General features: G+C 32.3%; 2 protein-coding genes across 2 annotated transcripts; both read left to right on the top strand.

The window, feature by feature from the left end:
• Nucleotides 1-1,087: 1,087 nt before the first annotated feature.
• On the top strand, nucleotides 1,088-16,091 carry LOC149491414 (multidrug resistance protein homolog 49-like). The gene is made up of 25 exons (XM_089694501.1): nucleotides 1,088-1,242; nucleotides 3,910-3,961; nucleotides 4,595-4,791; nucleotides 5,132-5,276; nucleotides 7,388-7,488; nucleotides 7,839-8,010; nucleotides 8,408-8,532; nucleotides 8,989-9,184; nucleotides 9,258-9,669; nucleotides 9,742-9,884; nucleotides 9,988-10,196; nucleotides 10,274-10,368; nucleotides 10,450-10,626; nucleotides 10,713-10,834; nucleotides 10,904-11,044; nucleotides 11,149-11,331; nucleotides 11,445-11,648; nucleotides 11,878-12,007; nucleotides 12,104-12,299; nucleotides 12,525-12,687; nucleotides 12,763-12,957; nucleotides 13,914-14,123; nucleotides 14,472-14,618; nucleotides 15,423-15,531; nucleotides 15,696-16,091. The coding sequence occupies exons 1-25, from the start codon at nucleotides 1,220-1,222 to the stop codon at nucleotides 15,782-15,784; spliced, it is 3,936 nt and encodes a 1,311-aa protein (XP_089550627.1). The 5' UTR covers nucleotides 1,088-1,219; the 3' UTR covers nucleotides 15,785-16,091.
• Nucleotides 13,118-13,519, top strand: LOC149491415 (NADH dehydrogenase [ubiquinone] 1 beta subcomplex subunit 7-like). The gene has a single exon (XM_089694511.1). It carries the CDS (start codon nucleotides 13,157-13,159, stop codon nucleotides 13,517-13,519), a length of 363 nt encoding a protein of 120 aa, XP_089550637.1. The 5' UTR covers nucleotides 13,118-13,156.
• Nucleotides 16,092-22,355: the final 6,264 nt, after the last annotated feature.

Genomic DNA, 22,355 nt, shown 5'->3' with positions numbered 1-22,355 from the left:
ACGTGGTATTCTGTTATTGTTACTAATTGTTATTGTTGACTTTTTGTTGCTGTTGTTTGCTAAGTTTCCTTAGTTAATTGTTGGCGAAATGCCGAAAAAACTAATTTTGGTACTTTATTCAAATCGATTTAATTTCCATATAAAATATTATCGATTATCGAAAACAATTGATATGATTTCAGTAAAGACATCTCTATACGTGTCAAAAATCCATGTGTCACAGAAATCATCTTAGGTGGAAAGGACTATAGCAAACATAGAAATATAACCATTGGAATAATAAAACCCGATGCTTTTGTAGGTATTAAACCTAAGTTTTATTATGACAAGGAAATGGATTTTTTAAAGGTGCCTAATTTTAATAACAATCTTCTATCCTTAGGTTTCCATCATATTCATATATAAATAATTAACGTGAACTACACACAAGTTGTTTAGAGTTTCTTTAGTTCCGATATTTGGAAATTTATATATGATCTTAATGTTAGGGACAAATATTCAACACGCAAAAAAAAAATTGTTGCAAACAATTTTGCAAGGAAATTATTACAATATTGCACCTGACACCACACAACGTGTATTGAATCAAATTTTCCAACTCTACCTTTTTGTAGGTATATTATTGATATAAGCCTCAAATAACAGAAACAAACATGAATTCCAACTAATACAATGACGTTACCCACCGTCACAATGCGCTGAAACAGTTTTTTGTTTCGATTATTTAAAACGATCATTTTATAATTGAATGAAAACCTGTGGTAAAACTTTGAAAAAAAAAATATTAATATTTCGCACACTCAACTACAGTTATTTGAGAACTAGATAGGTAGAGACTTAAATAAATAAATTTAAAATTAAATTTCTCACACATTTAATTGTTTAATTTAGAAATTCTTTTGTAAATAATGAATGTATAATCACCCTTAAAACAATCTAAACTCGGAAATATAAAATAGTGCAAACAAACCGAGTAAGGAACAATTACGCATGTGTGTGTACGAGATGATTATTTATTAGCGCATACATAGCGACACAATATGGCCTGGCTGTAGTAGGTATTATATAGAAAAGACGAATCGCAAATGCAGATAGTATATGCGTTCGCCGCCGAGGCGCAACATCGATGCCTTAAATTCAACCTCATTATAAAGAATCCTCATTCATGAGAAGGACTTCGGAAATATTAGTTTCATCCCGGGAACGTTGATATACCAAAATGGGATATAAGAAGAAGACTGAGTGAGTGTTAAGTTTCTATTTCTTTTGTTTATGTACTTAATTTTTCTCGTGAGCTATGCGATTTAATTGTGGCTTTGCAAATTTTAGATTTATTTATTATAATTAATGTACATTAATACATTTTAACGAAATAATCGTTAGTTTGGTTCTTACCTATTTGCTAAGAAACCTAACTGTAACTAATTGTGTAAACTGAATTAGGTAAAATAATTTTTTTATGCTTTGAATTTATTTACGCGAATAATACCTAAGTACCTGTATGTTTGCATGTATTTTAAAAATGAAATTTCTTTCACAATTTAACTCGTTATGAAATCTATGGTTTAATCATTGTCCATTGCTTATTATTTGTGCAATAAGGTACCTAAAGAACTTGCTTCTCTGATAATCTTATATATAAAAATGAATCGCAAAATGTGTTGGTAAGCGCATAACTCGAGAACGGCTGAACCGATTTCGATAATTCTTTTTTTATTATATTCCTTGAAGTACGAGGATGGTTTTTATGTAGAGAAAACGTAAATATGTACCACGGGCGAAGCCGGGGCGGACCGCTAGTGTTAGATAATATTTTTCAAGAATATTTACTCTAAACTATTTTGAATGATTCAATGAAAATAATATATATTATTAGTAATATAATTTATTAAAGGAATAAAGAAGAACCTAACTTTCTGTAAGCTAATTAGCTTTTAAAGCATGTTTTGACTTTTGACATATAATATGTATCAACAATTCGAAGCACGTTTCAAGCACATTTTCAATCGCTTCCTACCCATATTTTCAAAAAAAATTAACGCCCAGTTTCCGCCTTACAATTTGTAATCATAACGTAGAATGTAGATTATACCATACATAATACAAATATGAACCTTACAGACTATCACCCATTATTATTATAATATATTGCCACTCTGAGATTGAATTGAAAAAATGCACTTAAGGTAGAAAACCCTTCGAGAAAAACTTAATATTAGGTACTAAATGAAACTTTACTTTGAACAAAAACAATCAAAATAAAATACTTCTTCAGGGTAATTTTACCTTGCTCTTGAATATGATACAATAAAAAACAATTCATACCAATGTGTCACTTCATAAAGCAAACTAATGTAACTTGTGTAATACTCGTATAATCATAGGCAATTAACTAGATAATATTAACGAGTGCAATCTGGAATTAATACTTTATATCCCATATAAATACTTGGCATTCTATGGCGCAAAACCTTTACTAGAAATACTTGTTTTTATAAGAAGAACACAGTATTACTGAAAGGAGATATTTCGATGTATTAATATCGCAAATATTCATTTGCATTAAGTAAGTTCGTGAATTAAACATGCATCGTGTATGTTTTCATTCATATATATGTCGTGGTCATATCGTAGATTTGATCATTTCATGATATGAGTGGCCATTTCACGAAATGGTCGCATTTCATGAAATGGCCAACATGGTTTGATCAGATCGTTAAATCGTCAACGTTTCACGATATGGTCATCCACATTTGGCCAGATCGTATAAAATATATAAAGTTCATAAAACATTAAAAAATTCTGAATATTTTTAGAACTTGTTTATTGTCATATAAGTTAGTGCCACGGCAGTGGCCGGCGAATGCCAGAAGCGAATGGTTTTTGCAATAGAAAACATTTAGGTTAGGTTAGGTTAGACTTTAATAAAGAACGCACGAGCCGAGCGAGCAAAGCGAGCGTGCCGCGGTAGCGGCCGGCGAGTGCCAGAAGCGAATCGCTTTTTAAAAAAAGGAACAATTATAATAACATAGGATATATACATATATTTATGTAAAGGATTTTAGACGCATTTTTTCCTCAATATAAGATATCCGCATTTTCCATAGTACTCGAACCTCTTCATCGTAAATTATTTGCTATGACTTTCTTCATATTGTAATAAAACGAACTATGAAGTTTTAAATTGCGAATAATTAAATTTTTGCCAGCGGCCGCCATCTTATCACATAAACACAGCGCTTGCAGCGCCTCTACCAATAATTAATGTAACTATTTTACGATATGATCAAATAATTTTGATCATTTCATGAAAAAACCGCGCGTTTAGTTGGCCATATCGAGAAACGATTTCTTATCATTGATCTGCCCAAACCACATCATGATGTGGCCAATAGACATTCGAGCATTTCATGAAATGCGACCATTTCACGAAATGATCGATCATATCATGAAATGAGCAAATCTACGATATGGCCACGACATATACATATTTGTTTTCTATTGTAAGTAGGTATGCTTAGAATATATAAAAAATGTTGTGCGTATCGTGTAACCAAATTCTTAGTAGGTATGTATATAATAATAACAGTATGTTAGGTTTGTATATTTCAGCGATTGTTTATAAAATTGGCCAGAAATCAAAACATATTAGAAACGTTTGGCTTTCCAATTATGTCCGATTAATTATTAATATAATCAAAATATAGATCATAAATATTATATAAGTAGGTTAAGGTGTACGATGTTATGTTCACACATCTAAGTATTTATTAATAGCTTTTATGTATACAGTTTCCATTTGTGTATACCTAAGATGTAGAAAGTATAAAAAGCAAAAATTATACCTAATGTTCATTTCCGTACACACTCATACTACTATTGTATTATTTATTGAATATTTACTTTCAGCAAAAAGAAAAAGGCGGTTGAGAAGGAGCCTACGGTGTCATTTTTACAAATCGTAAGTAATAATCTGAAATGTTTGCTCGCTATCAAGTTTATCTCTTATTTGCAATGTTTTCTAATTATGTGATAACAGATCGTTGAGACTTGCATTGTCGCCAATTTGTTGTCTGAAATAAAGCTAATCTCAGACACAACTAGAGATAAGAAAGTAAGAAAATTCATGATTTTGCGCAGGTTTTTTTTTCTTAATTACCTATAACTTTTTGTTTTGATTGTACTCATTGTTTTCGGTTGTATGAAATAGTTACTATACTATAATAATCATAGTAATTATACACTCAAACATTAGTATTTTAATGTGAATGATTTGCGAATACGTAACTAGGTAGGTATGCATAAACATACCTACAGTCTAAAGTATCGACTCTTTTTCTAGAGCATCGTCTTTCATACGAATTATGATATTCGCTTTAAGAATCGCTATTACCTACAGATTATAATACATTATAATTTATAATAAATCTATCTAACATTATAATATATCTATCTAACAATAGATATTACAATAGATATAAAGATAACGTACCTATAACATTAAAAAGATTTGTATTTTTTAAGTAGATAAGAAGCTAAAAGAGGATATCCACTGGGAATCCTAGCATGGCCATTAACGTCTTACATTTTTCAGTTCCGATATGCAAAATGGTACGAACTTGTAGCTTCATTCTTTGGAGTGCTTGCTGGTCTGCTCAGTGGTGGTGGTGTGTGCTACACTCTTGCGCACTTTGGGGAGCTCAGCACGTCGTTTGTGGAGAGGACATCTCAACAGGAACAGCTTTCGAGCTATCTACCCCTTATGAGGCTATTTGGCGGCGGCAGGAGATTGTAAGTATAAATGTATAAGACAGTTATATACATTAAATTATTTCAACCTTAAAATATAATAGGTATAATCTAGATTTCTAGTTCAGTAACATATTATAATTTGTTTTTAAGACTTCTTTTTATTGTTGTAAAGTTTGATAACGAGAAAGAAGAAAGTGCAAAGAATAGCGTATAATTTCACACGTATAATTTTATTTTTAATAATTGTATAATTTGTATATTATAAAACAATATCCAAGCGCTAAAGTACATACAACGTGCGCAGTACATCCATTATGGTTTAGGTACTCAGCGCTCAGTAAATTGAAGGCGTCATATTTATTAATGTTCATCAATTCAGACAAAACGCGTCCAATGAAGAGAACATGAAAGCTTTGATTGAGGACGGCAAGTCAATGGCAATCGGTGGGTTCACATCCGTGATATTGTCGATCATACTGTGTATGATATCAACGTCGCTTCTCAGTTGGAGCGCTTTGAGACAGGTACTTGTATGGCATAGTGTTATTGGTTATTAGTTTTTATTTAGTACTTGTGAAAATTATACGCATAAAACTAATAAAAATAATTCAAGAATTGATTCACTGTTGTTAAGTTCAACTGTTCACTGTACAATGTTAAATAGTTTTGTAGATTTAAAGTTAGTATTCAAAACTGTTGAAGACTGTGGTAAAACCCTAGTATTTTCAATATCTTAAATGTAAATAGGTACTTAAGTAAAGACTCAGTTAATCTCCTGATTAAGTACAGTTGAATGACAGTTATCACGCAGTGATATAATAGCACATGCTTAGAGCACATGTAATCGAATAATGACAATACACAATGAAATAGTTTATAAAAAACTAGTCATTTTTACTTATGAGACAAGCCAGATTCATATTAGGTATAATGTCAAAAATATTTCCCTATCGCATTTTTAACAGTAGGTGCGTGCCTCTTTATATTGATTTGCGTCTCGATTCTATTACATAACCAATTTTAATACGTTATATTGGTACTTAGAGACAGATTTTGCGCAACAGTCAACAAAAGCAATTGATTTAATTGACGACCTTGTCTCTTGTTCGAGCTTTATGCTTTAAACGAAAGCAAATATATTTTATTGGAAGAATTGCGTGATTGTAATAGTGTATTGTAAACATATACCAAGATTTTAATTCAGAGTATCATGATGCTTTTATGTAGTTTTTGGTGTCCTACAGTTCTAGGAATAGAGCAGGCTCCAAGGAGATGTTCGTTTGCAAAAATAGCGGACCTAAATCTGACTTCTATAGACAGATATATTGTATAGATCCCAGACATCCTATAGACAGATGTTGCCAACCAGTTTTGTGGTCCCTCTCTCCCCACCCCGGTAATTAAATATGGCATACAAAGATAAAAATAAAAATTTCCAAAACATGCCGTGTGGGGTATCAAATGAAAGAGCTTATTGAGTAGATCACGAATATATAGCATACTATAACATTTCTTACACTTTCTCTAAGATTTTTTAGAAAATTTAGGAAAATGCTCCATTTTTGAGTTAACTTTAAACCACTATAGATTGAAAACTCATGAATATATTTTTTAAATTATTATTTTAAATAATTAACAATAGTCCATTGTTTACGATTCGTAACATAATATAAGTGAGCTATATGTATGTGGTGGATTTGATGACCCCACAAAATGTTTTAAATTGCAAGGCGCAACTTTCACTAAATTCAAGCTGATTCAAGAATGTTCTGCCATATTTTTCATTCCGTCAAACACAACGACAGTGCAGGGATAATTATTCTAAGCCCTGACACCGATATTTTTGTATTAGGCCTTTATTTCTGGCATAAACTTGAAAATATACTCGCCATATTTGAATGCTCCCCCCACTCCCCCATGCAACTATTTCACTGTACGAACTATTGAATCGTAAACAATGGACTATTGTTAATTATATAAAATAATAATTTAAAAAATATATTCATGAGTTTTCAATCTATAGTGGTTTAAAGTTAACTCAAAAATGGAGCATTTTCGTAAATTTTCTAAATAATCTTAGAGAAAGTCTAAGAAATGTTATTGTATTCTATATAATATTCGTGATCTACTCAATAAGTTCTTTCATTTGATACCCCACACGGCATGTTTTGGAAATTTTTATTTTTATCTTTGAATGCCATATTTAATTACCGGGGTGGGGAGAGGGGGACCACAAAACTGGTTGGCAACATCTGTCTATAGGATGTCTGGGATCTATACAATATATATCAGAAGTCAGATTTAGGTCCGCTATTTTTGCAAACGAAACTCCACTGAGAGTCCGGTCTAGAATGTTTTATAGGCGCGAATGGCCTTACAAATCGTTCAGTTACAGTCATTTTCGATTTTCAGTTTTTACACCCCATTTGACTTCCAATTTTAAAAACTTTTTTCGTTTAAACTTAATTTTCAGTAGGTATAGATTTTATATTAATACAAGGTTCTTTACCTATCGCTAAGTCAATTGAAAACAATGCACTACCTAAAAAAACAAAAAAACAAGCACCGTTATCGAGCTTCTTTTCTACCCTTTCTATTGATAACAATTTGAAATTAAAATCAAAATTGTTTTTAGATTACAAGAATTCGTCTCATGTTCCTTGAGTGCGTCTTGCGGCAAGATATGACATGGTTCGACACAGATACTGAGTTCAATTTAGCTTCTAAGATGTCTGAGTGAGTTTAGACATAATCCATTTCACTACCTACTTCATTATTCTAAATAGAAAATTCTATCTTAAGGCAGGAATTGAACCCGCGTGCCGAGGAGATCCCTGAACGCTCTATTATTGAAAATTTTTTCAGATATTTTAAAGTTATACTTAAAACTAAAAAAAAAATTATAATTTAAAAATAACTGCAGTATCATTAGGTATATTTATATCTCAAACTGTAACGATTTCAGCTCTTTATCTTTAGCGTTAATTTAACTTTGTCACTTTATTGCATTACCTTCATAATGATTTTTCATATTATTATATTATTATATATATAGATATCGTTATCTTAACGAATGATATTTTCAGAAACATGATGAAGCTAAAAGAGGGTATGGGAGAGAAGATTGGAGTTGTTGCTAATCTTGTTGGTACGGCTATAATCTGTCTGTGCCAGGCTTTTCCACAAGGCTGGGAGCTTACTCTAGCTTGCATCACTGTTGTACCCTTTTCGTTAGCTGCGTCTATCTTATTATCAAACGTTAGTACCTATCTTATAGACTTAATGAGTGGTTCATTATATTAATTTTAAATCGATCTTGAATACAAATGTAAACATTTTTTATTAAATTCTGAAAATACTTTGCACTCGTGCACTTAGTACAGTTGATCCAATATTTCTAGTGAAATCTATACTAATATTATAAAGCTGAAGAGTTTGTTTATTTGTTTGTATGAACGCGCTTATCTCAGGTACTACTGGTCCGATTTGAAAAATTCTTTCGGTGTTAGATAGCCCATTTATCGAGGAAGGTTATAGGCTATATAATTATCATCACGACCAACAGGGGTGGAGCCACGGGGATGAAACCGCGCGGAGCAGCTAGTATAAATATACAAAGGAATGAAAACATAACTACTTATATTTCATATTTTAGTATCAAACGAGATCATCAACGAGGGAAATGGGGTGTTACAGCCAAGCTGGTAAACAAGCCGAAGAAGTTTTAAAGTCAATTAGAACAATAATCGCTTTTGGAGGAGAAGATGCAGAAGTAGAAAGGTACCTAATTAATGAATAAATTTAATACCAAAGTGTTCACTTAATTCTCTAACAAAAATTGCTTGTTCCTTATTATACTTTCATATTAAAAGGTTGTTGGTTTCTTCAAACGTTATCTTATAATTGGTTAATATGCAAATTGCAAATGTTGGCAGATTAATTCCACGCCTGTCTCATCTAAAGCCATAACTTCTTTTATCTTACTAAATACACAAAATACACATGGCTTTCCTTATCACTATTTACTGAGATCATGTTATACAACCTTTCTGTGAAACAATTAGGATAGACGTAGTTAATTAAATATTGTTTCGTCATTTTATTAATAACATCACATTTTTATTTTATTGTGTGTCAATTGTTTCCCCTTTTAATTTACGATAGATATTAATAGATATGTTTTAGGTTTATTTTTGTCCAGCTACCTCTTTATAAGAATTTACTTCTGTATTGCAGATATCGTAAACTATTGGAGCCAGCTGAAAAATATGGACGTAAGCGTGGTTTTTACACGGGGCTCGGAACCGGCTTTAACTGGGTCTTAACGTACTCTCTGAACGCTATCGGTCTGTCTTACGGCACTAGGCTAATTCTCCGGGATATCAACAAACCCACTGATGAAAAGGAATATCTCGTTGGTGACGTTTTCAATGTGAGCATATATTTTAAAATGTGATTGCTTAAGTATATCTTTGTCCCTACTATATCTATGCCATATTTTTCAGATCCTTTTCACGGTTTACATGGCGACTCAGTGCATAACTCTCTGCGTCCCTCATGTAGAGGTATTCGCAAACGCACGTGGAGCTGCTGCCAGTGTTTTCAAACTTTTAGACAGAGAACCACTAATTGACGGAATGGCAGAAGAAGGAATATCACCAAGAAGAGTTATAGGAGATATATCTTTAGAAGATATCCACTTCAGCTATCCATCTCGACCTAACGTTAAAGTTCTGCAAGGATTCTCTCTCCAAATTAAGGCTGGAGAGTGTGTGGCCCTTGTTGGATCATCAGGATGTGGAAAATCTACAATTTTGCAGTTACTACAAAGGCTATATGATCCCCATCTTGGTGTCGTAAAAATTGATGGCAAAAACGTAAAAAATCTTAATCTGGGATGGCTAAGGTCTTCTTTAGGTAGGAAAATATAAAAATAAATTTGATTAAAACCTTTAAGATGTACATAACGAACGAGGTATATATTTTTAGGTGTGGTGGGTCAAGAGCCAGTTTTGTTCCGTGGTTCAGTTTTCGATAACATTGCTATAGGCTGTCCAGGTGCGACCCGGGAAGAAGTTCAAAGAGTTGCAGAAATTGCATTTGCACACGAGTTTATATCAAATCTATCTAACGTAAGTAATTACAGAACGTACTTACATATAAATAAATCTACCGAGTAATGTATACTGTTTTATATAAACAGAAATGTTATATTAAAATTATTTTAAATTTTAGGGTTATGACACAGTAATAGGCGAACGTGGAGCGTCTCTTTCTGGCGGTCAGAAACAACGTATAGCTATAGCTCGATCATTATTAAGAGAGCCAGCTATTTTACTTTTAGACGAGGCAACATCAGCTCTAGACCCTCATTCAGAAAGACAAGTGCAAGCTGCTCTTGATCGGGCAAGTGAAGGTCGCACCACCGTCACAGTATCTCACAGGTTCGTTTCAATATCCAAGAAAACTTTGATAATGATAAACAGTTAAAAGTAGTTTTTTTACTTATTTTTGTTTTCAGGCTATCAACGATAGTCAATGCTGATAGAATCGTTTGCATGGACCAAGGAGTAATTGTAGAACAAGGAAAACACGATGAACTGATGAAGGCTAAAGGTTAACATTATAAAGAAAATATAAATAGTGTTATTATCGCATTTTTGTGAATTTCATTAGAATACTTGGTTATTTTTATAGGTTTCTACTATAAACTTGTTACTACCGGCAAGGAAAATAAGGAACCTGATGTAATTGAGACTTTACCAGAAGAAGCAGATGGAGAAGGTGAAGATGGTGAAATTGCCCTTGCCCCACGCCTGGATGTTAAGAGGAAATCTAACAGAAGAATTATAAGACATCATTCCGTTAAAAGAGGTAAAATTAGTCAATTTTACTTTATAAAATCTGAAAGCACTTTCTAACAGGATAAGCAGTATACTCTAATACGGTTAAATTTCCAGATTCTCACGAATGGATGACTCCACGTGGTTCTATATCGTCAGTAGTATCAACCGGTCTACAAAACTTTGTTTACAATTCTGAATATCAAGCTGAAGAAGAAAAGTATGAGGATGATGATGAAGTAAGTTCTGTTACAAAGTAATTGATAAAAAAAAATCTATTTAAACTAAAATTATTTTTAATATCTTAGGAAATCAAACCTATTACTGATTGGGAGATATTGAAACTGAATGCTCCAGAATGGTTATACTTGGTGATTGGTGCTATTGCTGCCTTTACACAAGGAACGTGTTTCCCAGTTTTTGCTCTATTATTCGGTTACACTGCAGGGGTATGTAAAAGTATAAAATAATTGATTTTAGTGAAACAATTTTTATCTATTTATTTATTTTCAATAAAGAGATTCCTATATTCTAAACACTAGTTTATTTGTAGATTTTCATATTATCGGATGCTGATGAAATTCTATACCTTGCGGATTTATATTCTGGAATGTTTATTGTCGTGGCGGCTGTCGCTGGTCTCTCTATGTGCCTACAAAGTGCTACTTTCACAAGTGCTGGACTGAAAATGACTACTCGACTTAGATATCAATATTTCGGTGCTTTACTCAAACAAGTAAGTTTCCGGCAAAATATACCTATATTATGTTTGACTTTGAATACAAGTATCAAAATAGAATACCAATATCGAGACCAACCTATAAAATCAATACATTTGCTTTGTTTTAGGAAATAGGGTACTACGATAGAGAGAAGAATACAGTAGGTGCTCTTTGCGCGAGGCTCAGTGGAGATACAGCAGAAGTGCAGGGTGCGACAGGTCTCAGGATAGGTCTCATTCTTCAAGGAACGAGTTCAGTCTTAGTAGGATTTATCATGGCTATGTCGTATGACTGGAAATTGACTTTAGTGGGAACTGCTTTCTTACCTTTGGTAAGTTTCTTCACTAGTGATGATTTTTTTATCCAAAATACTATGTGTCTAATTTTAAACTGTAAATTTAATTGAGGAAAACATCTTTATAATTCAGAGTTTATCTTGTTTTGTTTGTTTTATGGACCCTGGGGAAGAGCGCAAGATATTACTGAGAAAAATTATTTTTCCCTTTTTATTCTATTTTTTATTCAGTAGGTATCTAATGTGGCTTCGTTTTCATTCACAGATGGTAGGAAGTATCTGGCTAGAAGGTATTGTGTCCCAGAAATCTCAATCAGACGAACGTGATGCAATGGAATCTGCAACAGCCATTGCCACTGAAGCTGTCGTCAGTATCAAAACTGTTCAAAGTTTAGGTATGCACTTCTATCTTTTAGAAGCTACAAGTACCTACCCTAACTACATAGATTTGGAATTTATTAGTTATTAATCCACTTATAATCAATTGCCAGGCGTAGAGAAAGTGTTCCTGTCGAAATTCCAAGATGCGTTGATTGATTCCTGTGCTGCTGTAGCAGCAAAGACAAGATGGAGGGGCTTGGTCCTTGGTTTGGGGGTTTATGTGCCCTTTTTGTCATACACCGCGGCCACAGTATATGGTACCGTACTGGTGGCCACTGAAGGACTTCCCTACAATATAGTATTATTGTAAGTTAATCAACTTTGTCATTGTTTGTGTGCACCTCGTAGGTAAATAAATCGCTATGAAATGGGTTAAATATTTGTAGACACTTCGTTGTTTTTATCAGGTATGAATTCGAATGTTTAAAGTATAGAATCTCAATTCGTAGGCACCTGAAATCATAGCGAGCCATAGATTGTTAAGTAGAGTAAGTACCTACCTAATTGATTTTTTGATTAATTCTCTTTTAGGGTGAATGAAGCAGTTATGTACGGCGCTTACATGTTGGGGCAGTCTCTAGTGTATGCTCCGAGTTTCAACTCAGCCAGAGTATGTGGTGCAAGAATTCTATCAATCATCAACAGAGAACCGAAAGTGCAAACCAAACCCGGCTTGAAGGATAGAAACGATTGGGTATGGTTCATGTTTTATTAATCTAAGTGTGTCCAAACCTAATTACTAGTAATATTATTCTGACCATAATTTCAGTCAGCAACCGGTGCCTTCTCTATCAAAGAGGTGGAATTCAGTTACCCGACGCGTCCGCACCAACGTATATTGAAAGGAATCGATCTCAAAGTGGAGGCCGGCAAGACTGTCGCCTTGGTGGGCTCGTCAGGTTGCGGCAAATCTACAATATTGCAGCTCTTGCAGAGATTCTACGATCCCGATACTGGAACTATTGTAAGTGATTATAATATTATTAGGTAATAGTCTGTGGATAATAGACTTTACTTCACAGCTTTACTTCGATGCCATTTTAAAACTCCTTAAATCTTAAAACACTTATGACGTAAAAATTAAAATATTTGACATACGTTACAAACTTCCCGTAACGTCATAATATAGGTCCTATTTTTATATTTCATCAAACTTATCAATAATGGGACAAATATTAGGCACCTGGTTTACAAGGAACATAGATCTGAAAATGAACGACAAACCAACGTTCAATGAAAAGGCTGGTTTTAAATATAGCAGAGCTAAACGTGAAGTTTGCGCCCAAGAAGATCATCTTATATCGGCTAAAATTCCGCCCAAGTTCAGGGATTATTGTGCTCATTGCCTCTTAGAATACCAAGTTTGTAGATATAAACACATGCCGCTGTTATATAAATGCCATCACGAGAGACATGCTTATCTAAATTGTGAAAAGGAAGACTATGTTCTACGAATGAAAGAATTCGAAAGGGAGAGAAGGTTGAGGGAGCGTGAGATCAGAATAAAAGCAGCTAAAGAGAAGTGATTGTCTCTATGCATCTCTTAAAGCCAGCGAGTGATAACGTTTAGATTAAAATAAATTATTTTAATGTTAGCAGCATTTCATTTACTTAACATACATAGGTACTTCATTCCAGGAACATCGTTTCATTTATTCTTAACTTGAGTATTTGAAGAGAACTTTGTTTAACGCGTTAAAAACGATTTTGTTATAATTATTATACTTATTAGATTTCAATAAGGTTTTAGGTGAATCTTCTTGTGTGCATAATTTATGTACACAAGTAGATATGTACACATGCACATGTACTACAAGTACCTATCTATAGTTAAACATATTTTATATTAGTAGGATATTAAACCTACTTTCACTATGAATACCTACGAGCCATTTATGCCCACATAACCACAATTCACAGGACTTAGACGGGCGCGACATCCACACTGGGTTAACCCTACCACGCCTGCGTCGCCAACTGGGCGTGGTGCAACAGGAGCCAGTACTATTCGACCGGACTATTGCCGAGAACATCGCGTATGGAGACAACAATAGGAAAGTCTCCATGCAGGAGATTATGGCGGCCGCTAAAGCAGCGAATATACACAACTTCATCATTTCTTTGCCGAAGGTAGTCTAGCCAGAGATTTTGAGCTTATATTTGATTATGAGCATTAATCATAATAATCTGCCAATTTTTTTGTTTTGATATAGACATCCAGCTCTCAATACCTTTAAATTTGGAAAAAGATTGTTTTAAATTCTTCTAAACAAGATAATTTGTTTCCGTTCCAATAGCAATCTATATTAAGGTAAATTTCAAATCGGTTTAAAGCGTGACGAACAGACAAACAGACAAGAATTACAAAATATTCACTCTTCTCCACCATGTCTTAATTGCCAGTTTTACTTTATCCAATACCCTATAAGAGGGTAAAATGGTATATAGAAAAACCTCATTGGATCTTTCAAACTCCAGGGTTACGACACGAATTTGGGTTCGAGCGGTGCCCAGTTGTCCGGCGGACAGAAGCAGAGGGTTTGTATCGCTAGAGCCCTTATTCGATCCCCACGACTACTACTGCTGGACGAGGCTACTTCAGCCCTTGATGCTAATAGTGAACGGGTACGTTTTTCATTTTTATTTTTTACTAGCTGCTCCGCGCGGTTGCACCCCCGTGGCTCCACCCCTGTTGGTCGTATAACCTTCCTCGATAAATGGGCTATCTAACACCGAAATAATTTTTCAAATCGGACCAGTAGTTCCCGAGATTAGCGCGTTCAAACAAACAAACAAACAAACTCTTCATCTTTATAATATTAGTATAGATATGCGAACCAACTAAGAATAGGAGTTTTGTATGTTTTTAAAGTATCCAAATGAGAATAGGATTTAGCGCCATTTTATGACGTCATAGATGTAATACAAATGAATTGAATGGAAGTTAAGCAATTTAAATACAAACTAGAAGAGTCATAAGTATATATACATAAGTATGTACATAGTATTTTTAAATGTTATCTGAAAGATAAAAATTATTGCAGTTACTATCATTATTTGGCTTGCATTTATTTAATTTATGTCTATACTAATATTATAAAGAGGAAAGGTTTGTATGTGTGTATGTATGTATGTATGTATGTATGGTTTTCACGCATAAACTACTGGACCGATTTTGATGAAATTTGGCACAGATAATCTTTAGACCCTGAGAAAGAACATAGGCTACTTTTTATTGCGAAATATGTACCACGGGCGAAGCCGGGGCGGACCGCTAGTATCTGATAAAGCAAAAGATAGTATAGAGTATTGATCAAGTTATAGGTTCTGGATAAAAACAACATTTTTCTTATAATTAAATTTTATTTGTCTATTCACTTATTCAATAACAACTTTAAAAATAGGTATTATAAATAAATGTGTTTGCAGGCGGTGTCTGAAGCTTTGGAAAAAGCAGCCAAGGGACGAACGTGCATCACTATTGCACATCGTCTCACAACTATTAAAGATGCTGACATGATTTGCGTTTTAGATAAAGGTATTAATCAACTTAATTCAATAGTAATTTTTTATAAAAATTACGTTCTTCAAAAACATATTCAATATATGGGTGACGAGTGTCTTTATAAATCGATCAAGTGACCCACATGCCTGCTGTTTTATAATCATCTTCAAAATATAATAGATTTAATTTATTTTCAGGAAATATTATCGAGCGTGGCACTCACACAGAACTAATGAACCAGAAGGGCTTTTATTGGAGAATGAGCAAAGGCCAACACGTGGCGTAAGAGTAGGTACCCCGTGTGAACCAATCAAAATAAATCTGTAAACTACTAGTATTAATTACGATGAATTTCATATTAGCTCCGTAAGATGTTAGATTTTAGTAAGTGATCTTTTATAGTATTATTATTATAAAAAAGTTTACATGTAGTTTTATTTCGATTGGCTCGACGCAACATCCGATAAGTACGCCTATATAAATAAATGTAACGTAACCAAAAATTATAAATTGATAAGTGCCATTCTTCTATTGTAATAAGTGCTCGTTAATATAGAATTTCGATTTCTTTTAAATAAAACCAATCAAGTGATTTCGTTCGTTTACTTTTTCTTTCCCTTTTTCCATTTTACATCAAGATAAGAATTTATATACATACTCCATTTCTGACTTTACCCTGTAACTTCGTTGAAAAGTCGTATAATGTGCACAGCCAAGTCTTACTGAAATGAACTCATTGATTGTATATCCAATTGTTTATGGAACGAAATCGTAACAGGAATATTTAAAATGAAATTTATTATGTTACAAAAATATGAGACAGTCTTGAAAAGATAATCCCGTTTAAAACAAAACTAATTTTTACCTGTAAATTCTAATAACCATAGAATATGATAAGAGAAATAGGAGAAATGATTTTTGAAAGGTGACAGCTTTTTTTTTTTAATAGGATTACCATAGTCCATAATTTACGGTTTCTATATACTTTGCTCCAAATTTTCACCAAATAATTCATTTTCATGATGCTACATTGCAGGTATCTTATGGACCATATAGAAACCGGTTCAGTAAGACTTGGCGTAGAATCAAAAATGGATATCGGTTCCTTACATTAATGAACGATTACACTGAGAATGACATTCTAACAAATGTTGTAGACATTTAGGATCTATCTATATTAGAGAGCTAAGACCACGCGTCGAGCGCAATTTATAACTAAATTCTTTAATACTAATAGACCCTAACCTGTCTCGATGATTCTATTCTACATCTATTAAGAAAAGAAAAAAAATATCGCAACCTATATATATACAACATAACCATAACACAAATATAATATCAATGGTCACCTATTTGGCATAACTTCACTTAACAAAATCGTAAGATTATGGCAAGTCAAACGATAGCTAATGTAATAAAATTTAGTCATATAAAAGTAATTTTGATGAATCTGCACCATTAAAATTAATAATATTTTACATTCAAATAGAGATAGTATATAATCTAATTGTTTCCGAACATACTCACGTATCACTAAACGAAACTATAACTAAATAATAGATACAACAACGGAGTCATGTATAAAAAAATCTTTATGAATAGACAATAATTGCCATATAAAATGAACTGTACGTATGATCAAAATTATTCTCTTGGAGACCTAAGATTGAATAAAGTCAAACAACCATCAATATTTTGTAAAAAATAATAATATAAATATAAATTGCAGCATTAACAAAACACTGAACGCTTATGGCTTAAGTATCGATAGAAGTTAGTTAAACATCAAATATTTACTACAACACCGATTCCTTATTAAATAACATGTGTAAAAAATTACTACGTATTGCACAGTGCCTTTTTTAAAAGAATACAATAGCTTCTGAATTTCATTTTTAAGTAATAATTAAAATCACAAGGTTAGAGCAACATAACCTTTTTAGAGAAGTTACGTATTTTGAATTTAAACAATGGCCAAAATGTAATCTATAAATCTTGTTTATTAAAATGCCATTTTGCAATTCGAATAAAATCAGTAGATTTTCCAAATATTTTATGAATTCAAAAGAAAAGAGAGATCCCAAGACACTGCACAAAAACCATAAAACACATTGATTACATTCGATACTGACATAAACACTACAGCATTAATTAAAACTACATCTACCTTACACAAATGAAACCCTCACAACCTAGCATTCAGTCGTTTCAATTTATTCAATAAATGTTAAAATACGATGATGATCGATTCCAAAAGCCATCACCCTTAGTTTAAATAAATAATTCATTTTATACTCGTAACCATTCAGACTTGACCGTAGTCTGAACGCGTACGCATACTTTAAGTAAATAAGTATATAAGTAAATCTAATTAAACATTAAATCAAGGGATAGTGACATTTCGAATTAATTTCATAATATATTCATCAAATGAGCGAATAAAGAAATATATTACATTAGTACCAAACAATATCGCATACATATTTAAGCATACACTTATAAAATACGCGAACATACTTTAGTATAATTAAGTATAATCCGACAGAGATACGATATAAACATCAGGGTTTCACTTAAGTAAGAAATATAATATGTTTATAACATCGACTTACTACATATATGGACTAATTCTACACGATCATAATATTGAATACAGACAAAAAAGACGTGCGTGATTATGAGAAAATGTTTATAATGTATACGAAGTCTTATATAGAATATAGACCTAATAGAATCTACAAATTATGCGAGATCATAGAAATCTAAATAACAAGGCAATAGAAGTGGTAAGCGCGCGTGACATTGTCGCCGCTCAGGTGGTTACCATGCCACAAGTCTGTTCGTCGCTTGGTGGTCGCTTGTTCAGTTGTTCCTGACACGTGCGTGAGTAAACATGGTGTGTTACAGCATTTCCCAGTGCGGAAATTCTTCCATAAATTGTAATTATACTAATAAAGGAATAAAATTTCACCGGTAAGTATTTTTGTTTATAAATATATATTTGAATATTTACAAGTATTACGAGTGTCACCATAGTAATCGAAATAACAATGAATGACACAGTCGACCATTCTTATTATCACGTTTAACACAAATGAGTTTATGTTCAAAGTTATATCTATTGAAAATTGACAATCTCTGTTGCAGAAAAGCCGAATTTTTGCGTATTGGAGCAAAAATAAACAAACGTCTCTACTTAGGGATGTTATTCTAAATAAACCATAAATTCGTGCGTTAGGATATATATTAAAAAGCTTAATTTAATATTTAAGTTAGTTTTCACTAAAATCAAGCTGTCCAATAAAAGGCATAGTTTACTTGTGTGTACTGTTTAGCTATCGGTTTAAATGTGTTGATTTTGGCGACAGCGGTTTTCATACGAATTATGACTAGCTAGCTATGATAGCACTTCTATGTGTCTTGTTATTTAGATTTCTATGTGCGAGATCTATTCGACGATAGATCATTCTATAGCGCCATCTCTTTCGGACACTCAAAAACCATGTCATGATCGATTGAGACAGAATACAAGAAGACATCCATCTCGATCTTATTCATGAAAGTTTAGCTCAATATGGGGAGTCAACTACGAGCATAGTAGAATGAAGCCCCCATATGGGTATCAATTAGAATTCAATTAGATCTATAAATATAAAAGAAATACGTAGTTGTGTCTTTCATTACAACGTATCTGACTGTTACATTTCCAGAAAGAGTTATGGGCTATGGCACATTACCATTTTCAATTCCGTATTCATTTCATATTAACACATAGAAAAACTACAGGATAAAGGATTAAATCAATGCCTTCGTCAAATAAATTAATTTAATTAAAATAAATATAAGAAATTTGTATCAATTGTGACAAAATAAATTTATAGCACTGCTTATGAATTACATATAAATGATAATATGTACAAAATATTAAGTAAAACAAGAAGAAGAACACGTTAATTTTCGGGTAAAACTACACTTTGGTCTAATGTTAAAAAAATCATCTTCATGAAATTGTATAAAAATGTAACTTTAATTACGAAAACAAAACATAAAAAATACAATCTGTATAACAATAACCAGAATAACAACATAATAAACATTAAGATTATAAACAAATGCAAAATTTTGTAAAATAAACTTTTATATTTAACATTCAACATAATTTTTTCATAAAAAAATGATATGCGATAATGTAACCTGATTGCACGCCATGTCATATAAGTATATAAAAAAATCTCCCACTGTCAAAATAAGAATACATCAGCTATGTGATAACTTCAGTAAATCATTACCTACTTAATATTAAACAAAAATATTTATTTTCTGTACACAATATTAAGAAAATTATTTAAAAAATAAATCATTTATTAATTTACAATTAATACAAACATGAACATAAGGAATATAATATAATTAATAAAGTAACACATAAGTAACATTACTTTGAATTCAAAAAATAATTCGGGTTAGTTAATGTACTGTTTAATATAAATAAAATAAAACATTGCACAGCCGTAAGGGTAAGAAAAGTAATTAGTTGTTTTCAATATAGATCTTATAATAGAAAATATATTATAGCACGTAACTTCACAATGATTTATTTATCATTAATTTGTGAAAGACTACTGATGCAAAATACTCAATAATGAATATTATAAATATGCCAGTACTTAAATTATTCATGCATATTATATCTACGTACTTCGATTGTGCATTTAGAACATCGAAAATTGTTAACATAATATTATATTAATGTCATACCCGGGAATATGTAATGGTTATGTACCATTTAATGAATTGATTCACGTTTTGTGTTTTAAAATTCGTACCTATATATTTCTGATTCAATTAAAGTACTTGTCTAGTGTAACATAGTTGAATATCATAGGTCAAAAATAACAAAGTTAATTCTGAAAATAAAATAAAAGATCACCAATTTTTTGAGGTCATAATTATATAAAATGTTTAAAACATAGAATAAAAACAGATTAAACCAATAAGGTTATTAATAGCAATGAAATAATTTATAAAATCTAAAACATTTTCTCTAAAATAAAATATGTATAAGTAGGTAATTTTTTATAGCTCATAAAGCTTTGCCACATTATTTTTATTTCAAGAAGACGGGTAAGATATTCTCAATTATTAAATCTGGTACAGTAATTGTGATTAAAAATATAAAAAGAAAAATGTAAAATACAAAATGTATAGCGATTTTTAAGTAATTTGAACACAAAAAGTTCGTACTTATGTAGTACTGTCTGTTTCATCCATCATTTGTCCACGATATTACTCATAACTTTTTTCCAATATTATGCAGTAGTTATTGATTTCAATCACATTGAAAAAAATATTAAGAGACATTTCATCCTCTTAATAAATTTACCAAAACATAATTAATAATAATAATAATAATATAAGCTTTTATTTCCTTACTTTTACAAAAATTTACACTTTAACTTAATACTAAATACTTTATATAATAAAATCTTAAAAACTAATATAATTATGTGTATTGTTAGTGACATTTTTAGTTATTCTATGTTAGTATTTATCTTATTATTCTATATTGTAAGGACCGCTTTGTGCGGTGAAAGCCTCCTCCAAAATCTTCCATTTCTGCCTATCGTTAGCCAGCTTTACCCAGTGGTTCCCCGCTACACCAACAATGTCGTCTTGCCACCTTTTATAGGGTCTGCCTCTTTTTCGGCTCCTGTCCGCTAAAAACCAGTTTGTAATGATCGTTGACCATCTTTCATCTTTTTGCCTTTGGTTGTGTCCTGCCCATCTCCATTTTAATCGAAGAACATGATTACCGACGTCATTCGCTTTTGTTACTTTCCTTATTGATGTATTTTTTATATGGTCTTTTAATCGAATATTCATGTAGCTTCTTTCAATTCCTCGTTGGCAGACTCTTAATTGGTTAAGAGATTTTTTGGTCAGTGGCCAGGTTTGGCATGCGTAAGTAAGACACGGTAACAAGCAGCTGTTCATGGCCTTCGTCTTCAAGCGTACTGGTATTGGTCCTTTAAATATGTCTTTCATAGACCAGTACTTGTTCCATGTCATAGTTATTCTTCTAGATATCTCCCTCTCTGTGCAGGACTTAAATGAGATAAGGTGACCCAGATATATGTACTCATCTGTATATTTCAGTTCTTTTGTGTCTACATATAAAGGTATTTTCTGTCTGTTTGTCATAATTTGTGTTTTGTCATAGTTGATTTCTAATCCTGCATTTTTGCTATGTTCACTGAGGGTGGTTAACATTGACTGAAGCTGAATCGGGCATTCTGATAGTAACACTATATCATCTGCGAACCGTAAATGGGACAAGTATTTTCCATTTATTCTTATGCCTTTGTCTGCCCAATCAAGTTTCCTAAATATGTTTTCAAGTACCGCAATGAATAATTTTGGTGAGAGTGGGTCTCCTTGTTTAACACCACGTTCTATTGGAAAGGGTGAACCATTTGTGTCCAACTTTATCCTTGCATAGTTTTCTCTATATATTTCTTTTAGAAGATTGATGTAGCCAGCCTCTAAACCCTGTGCTTGAAGAGCTTCCCACATAGAGTCATGAAATATTGAGTCAAAGGCTTTTGAGTAGTCTATGAATAATATGTATAGGGGTCTGTTATATTCCACGCATTTCTCAATAACTATTTTTAATGTAAATATATGATCTACTGTAGAGAATTTTGACATAAATCCAGCCTGCTCTACCGGTTGGCTCTCATCTATTGTATGGCTTATTCGTCGTAATAGGGTAGATGCGAAAACTTTATAGAGACATGATATTAAGCTTATAGGTCTGTAGTTAGATATTAGTTTTGGACTTCCTTTTTTATATATTA

Source organism: Colias philodice, chromosome 1 (genome assembly GCF_061535455.1).
Source record: "Colias philodice isolate Cphi_HAF_F1 chromosome 1, ilColPhil1 Martin Lab GWU primary, whole genome shotgun sequence".
NCBI classification, from domain to species: Eukaryota; Metazoa; Arthropoda; class Insecta; order Lepidoptera; family Pieridae; genus Colias; species Colias philodice.
Note: the sequence above shows the minus strand (reverse complement) of the source record. Positions and strands in the feature narration are given on the sequence as shown.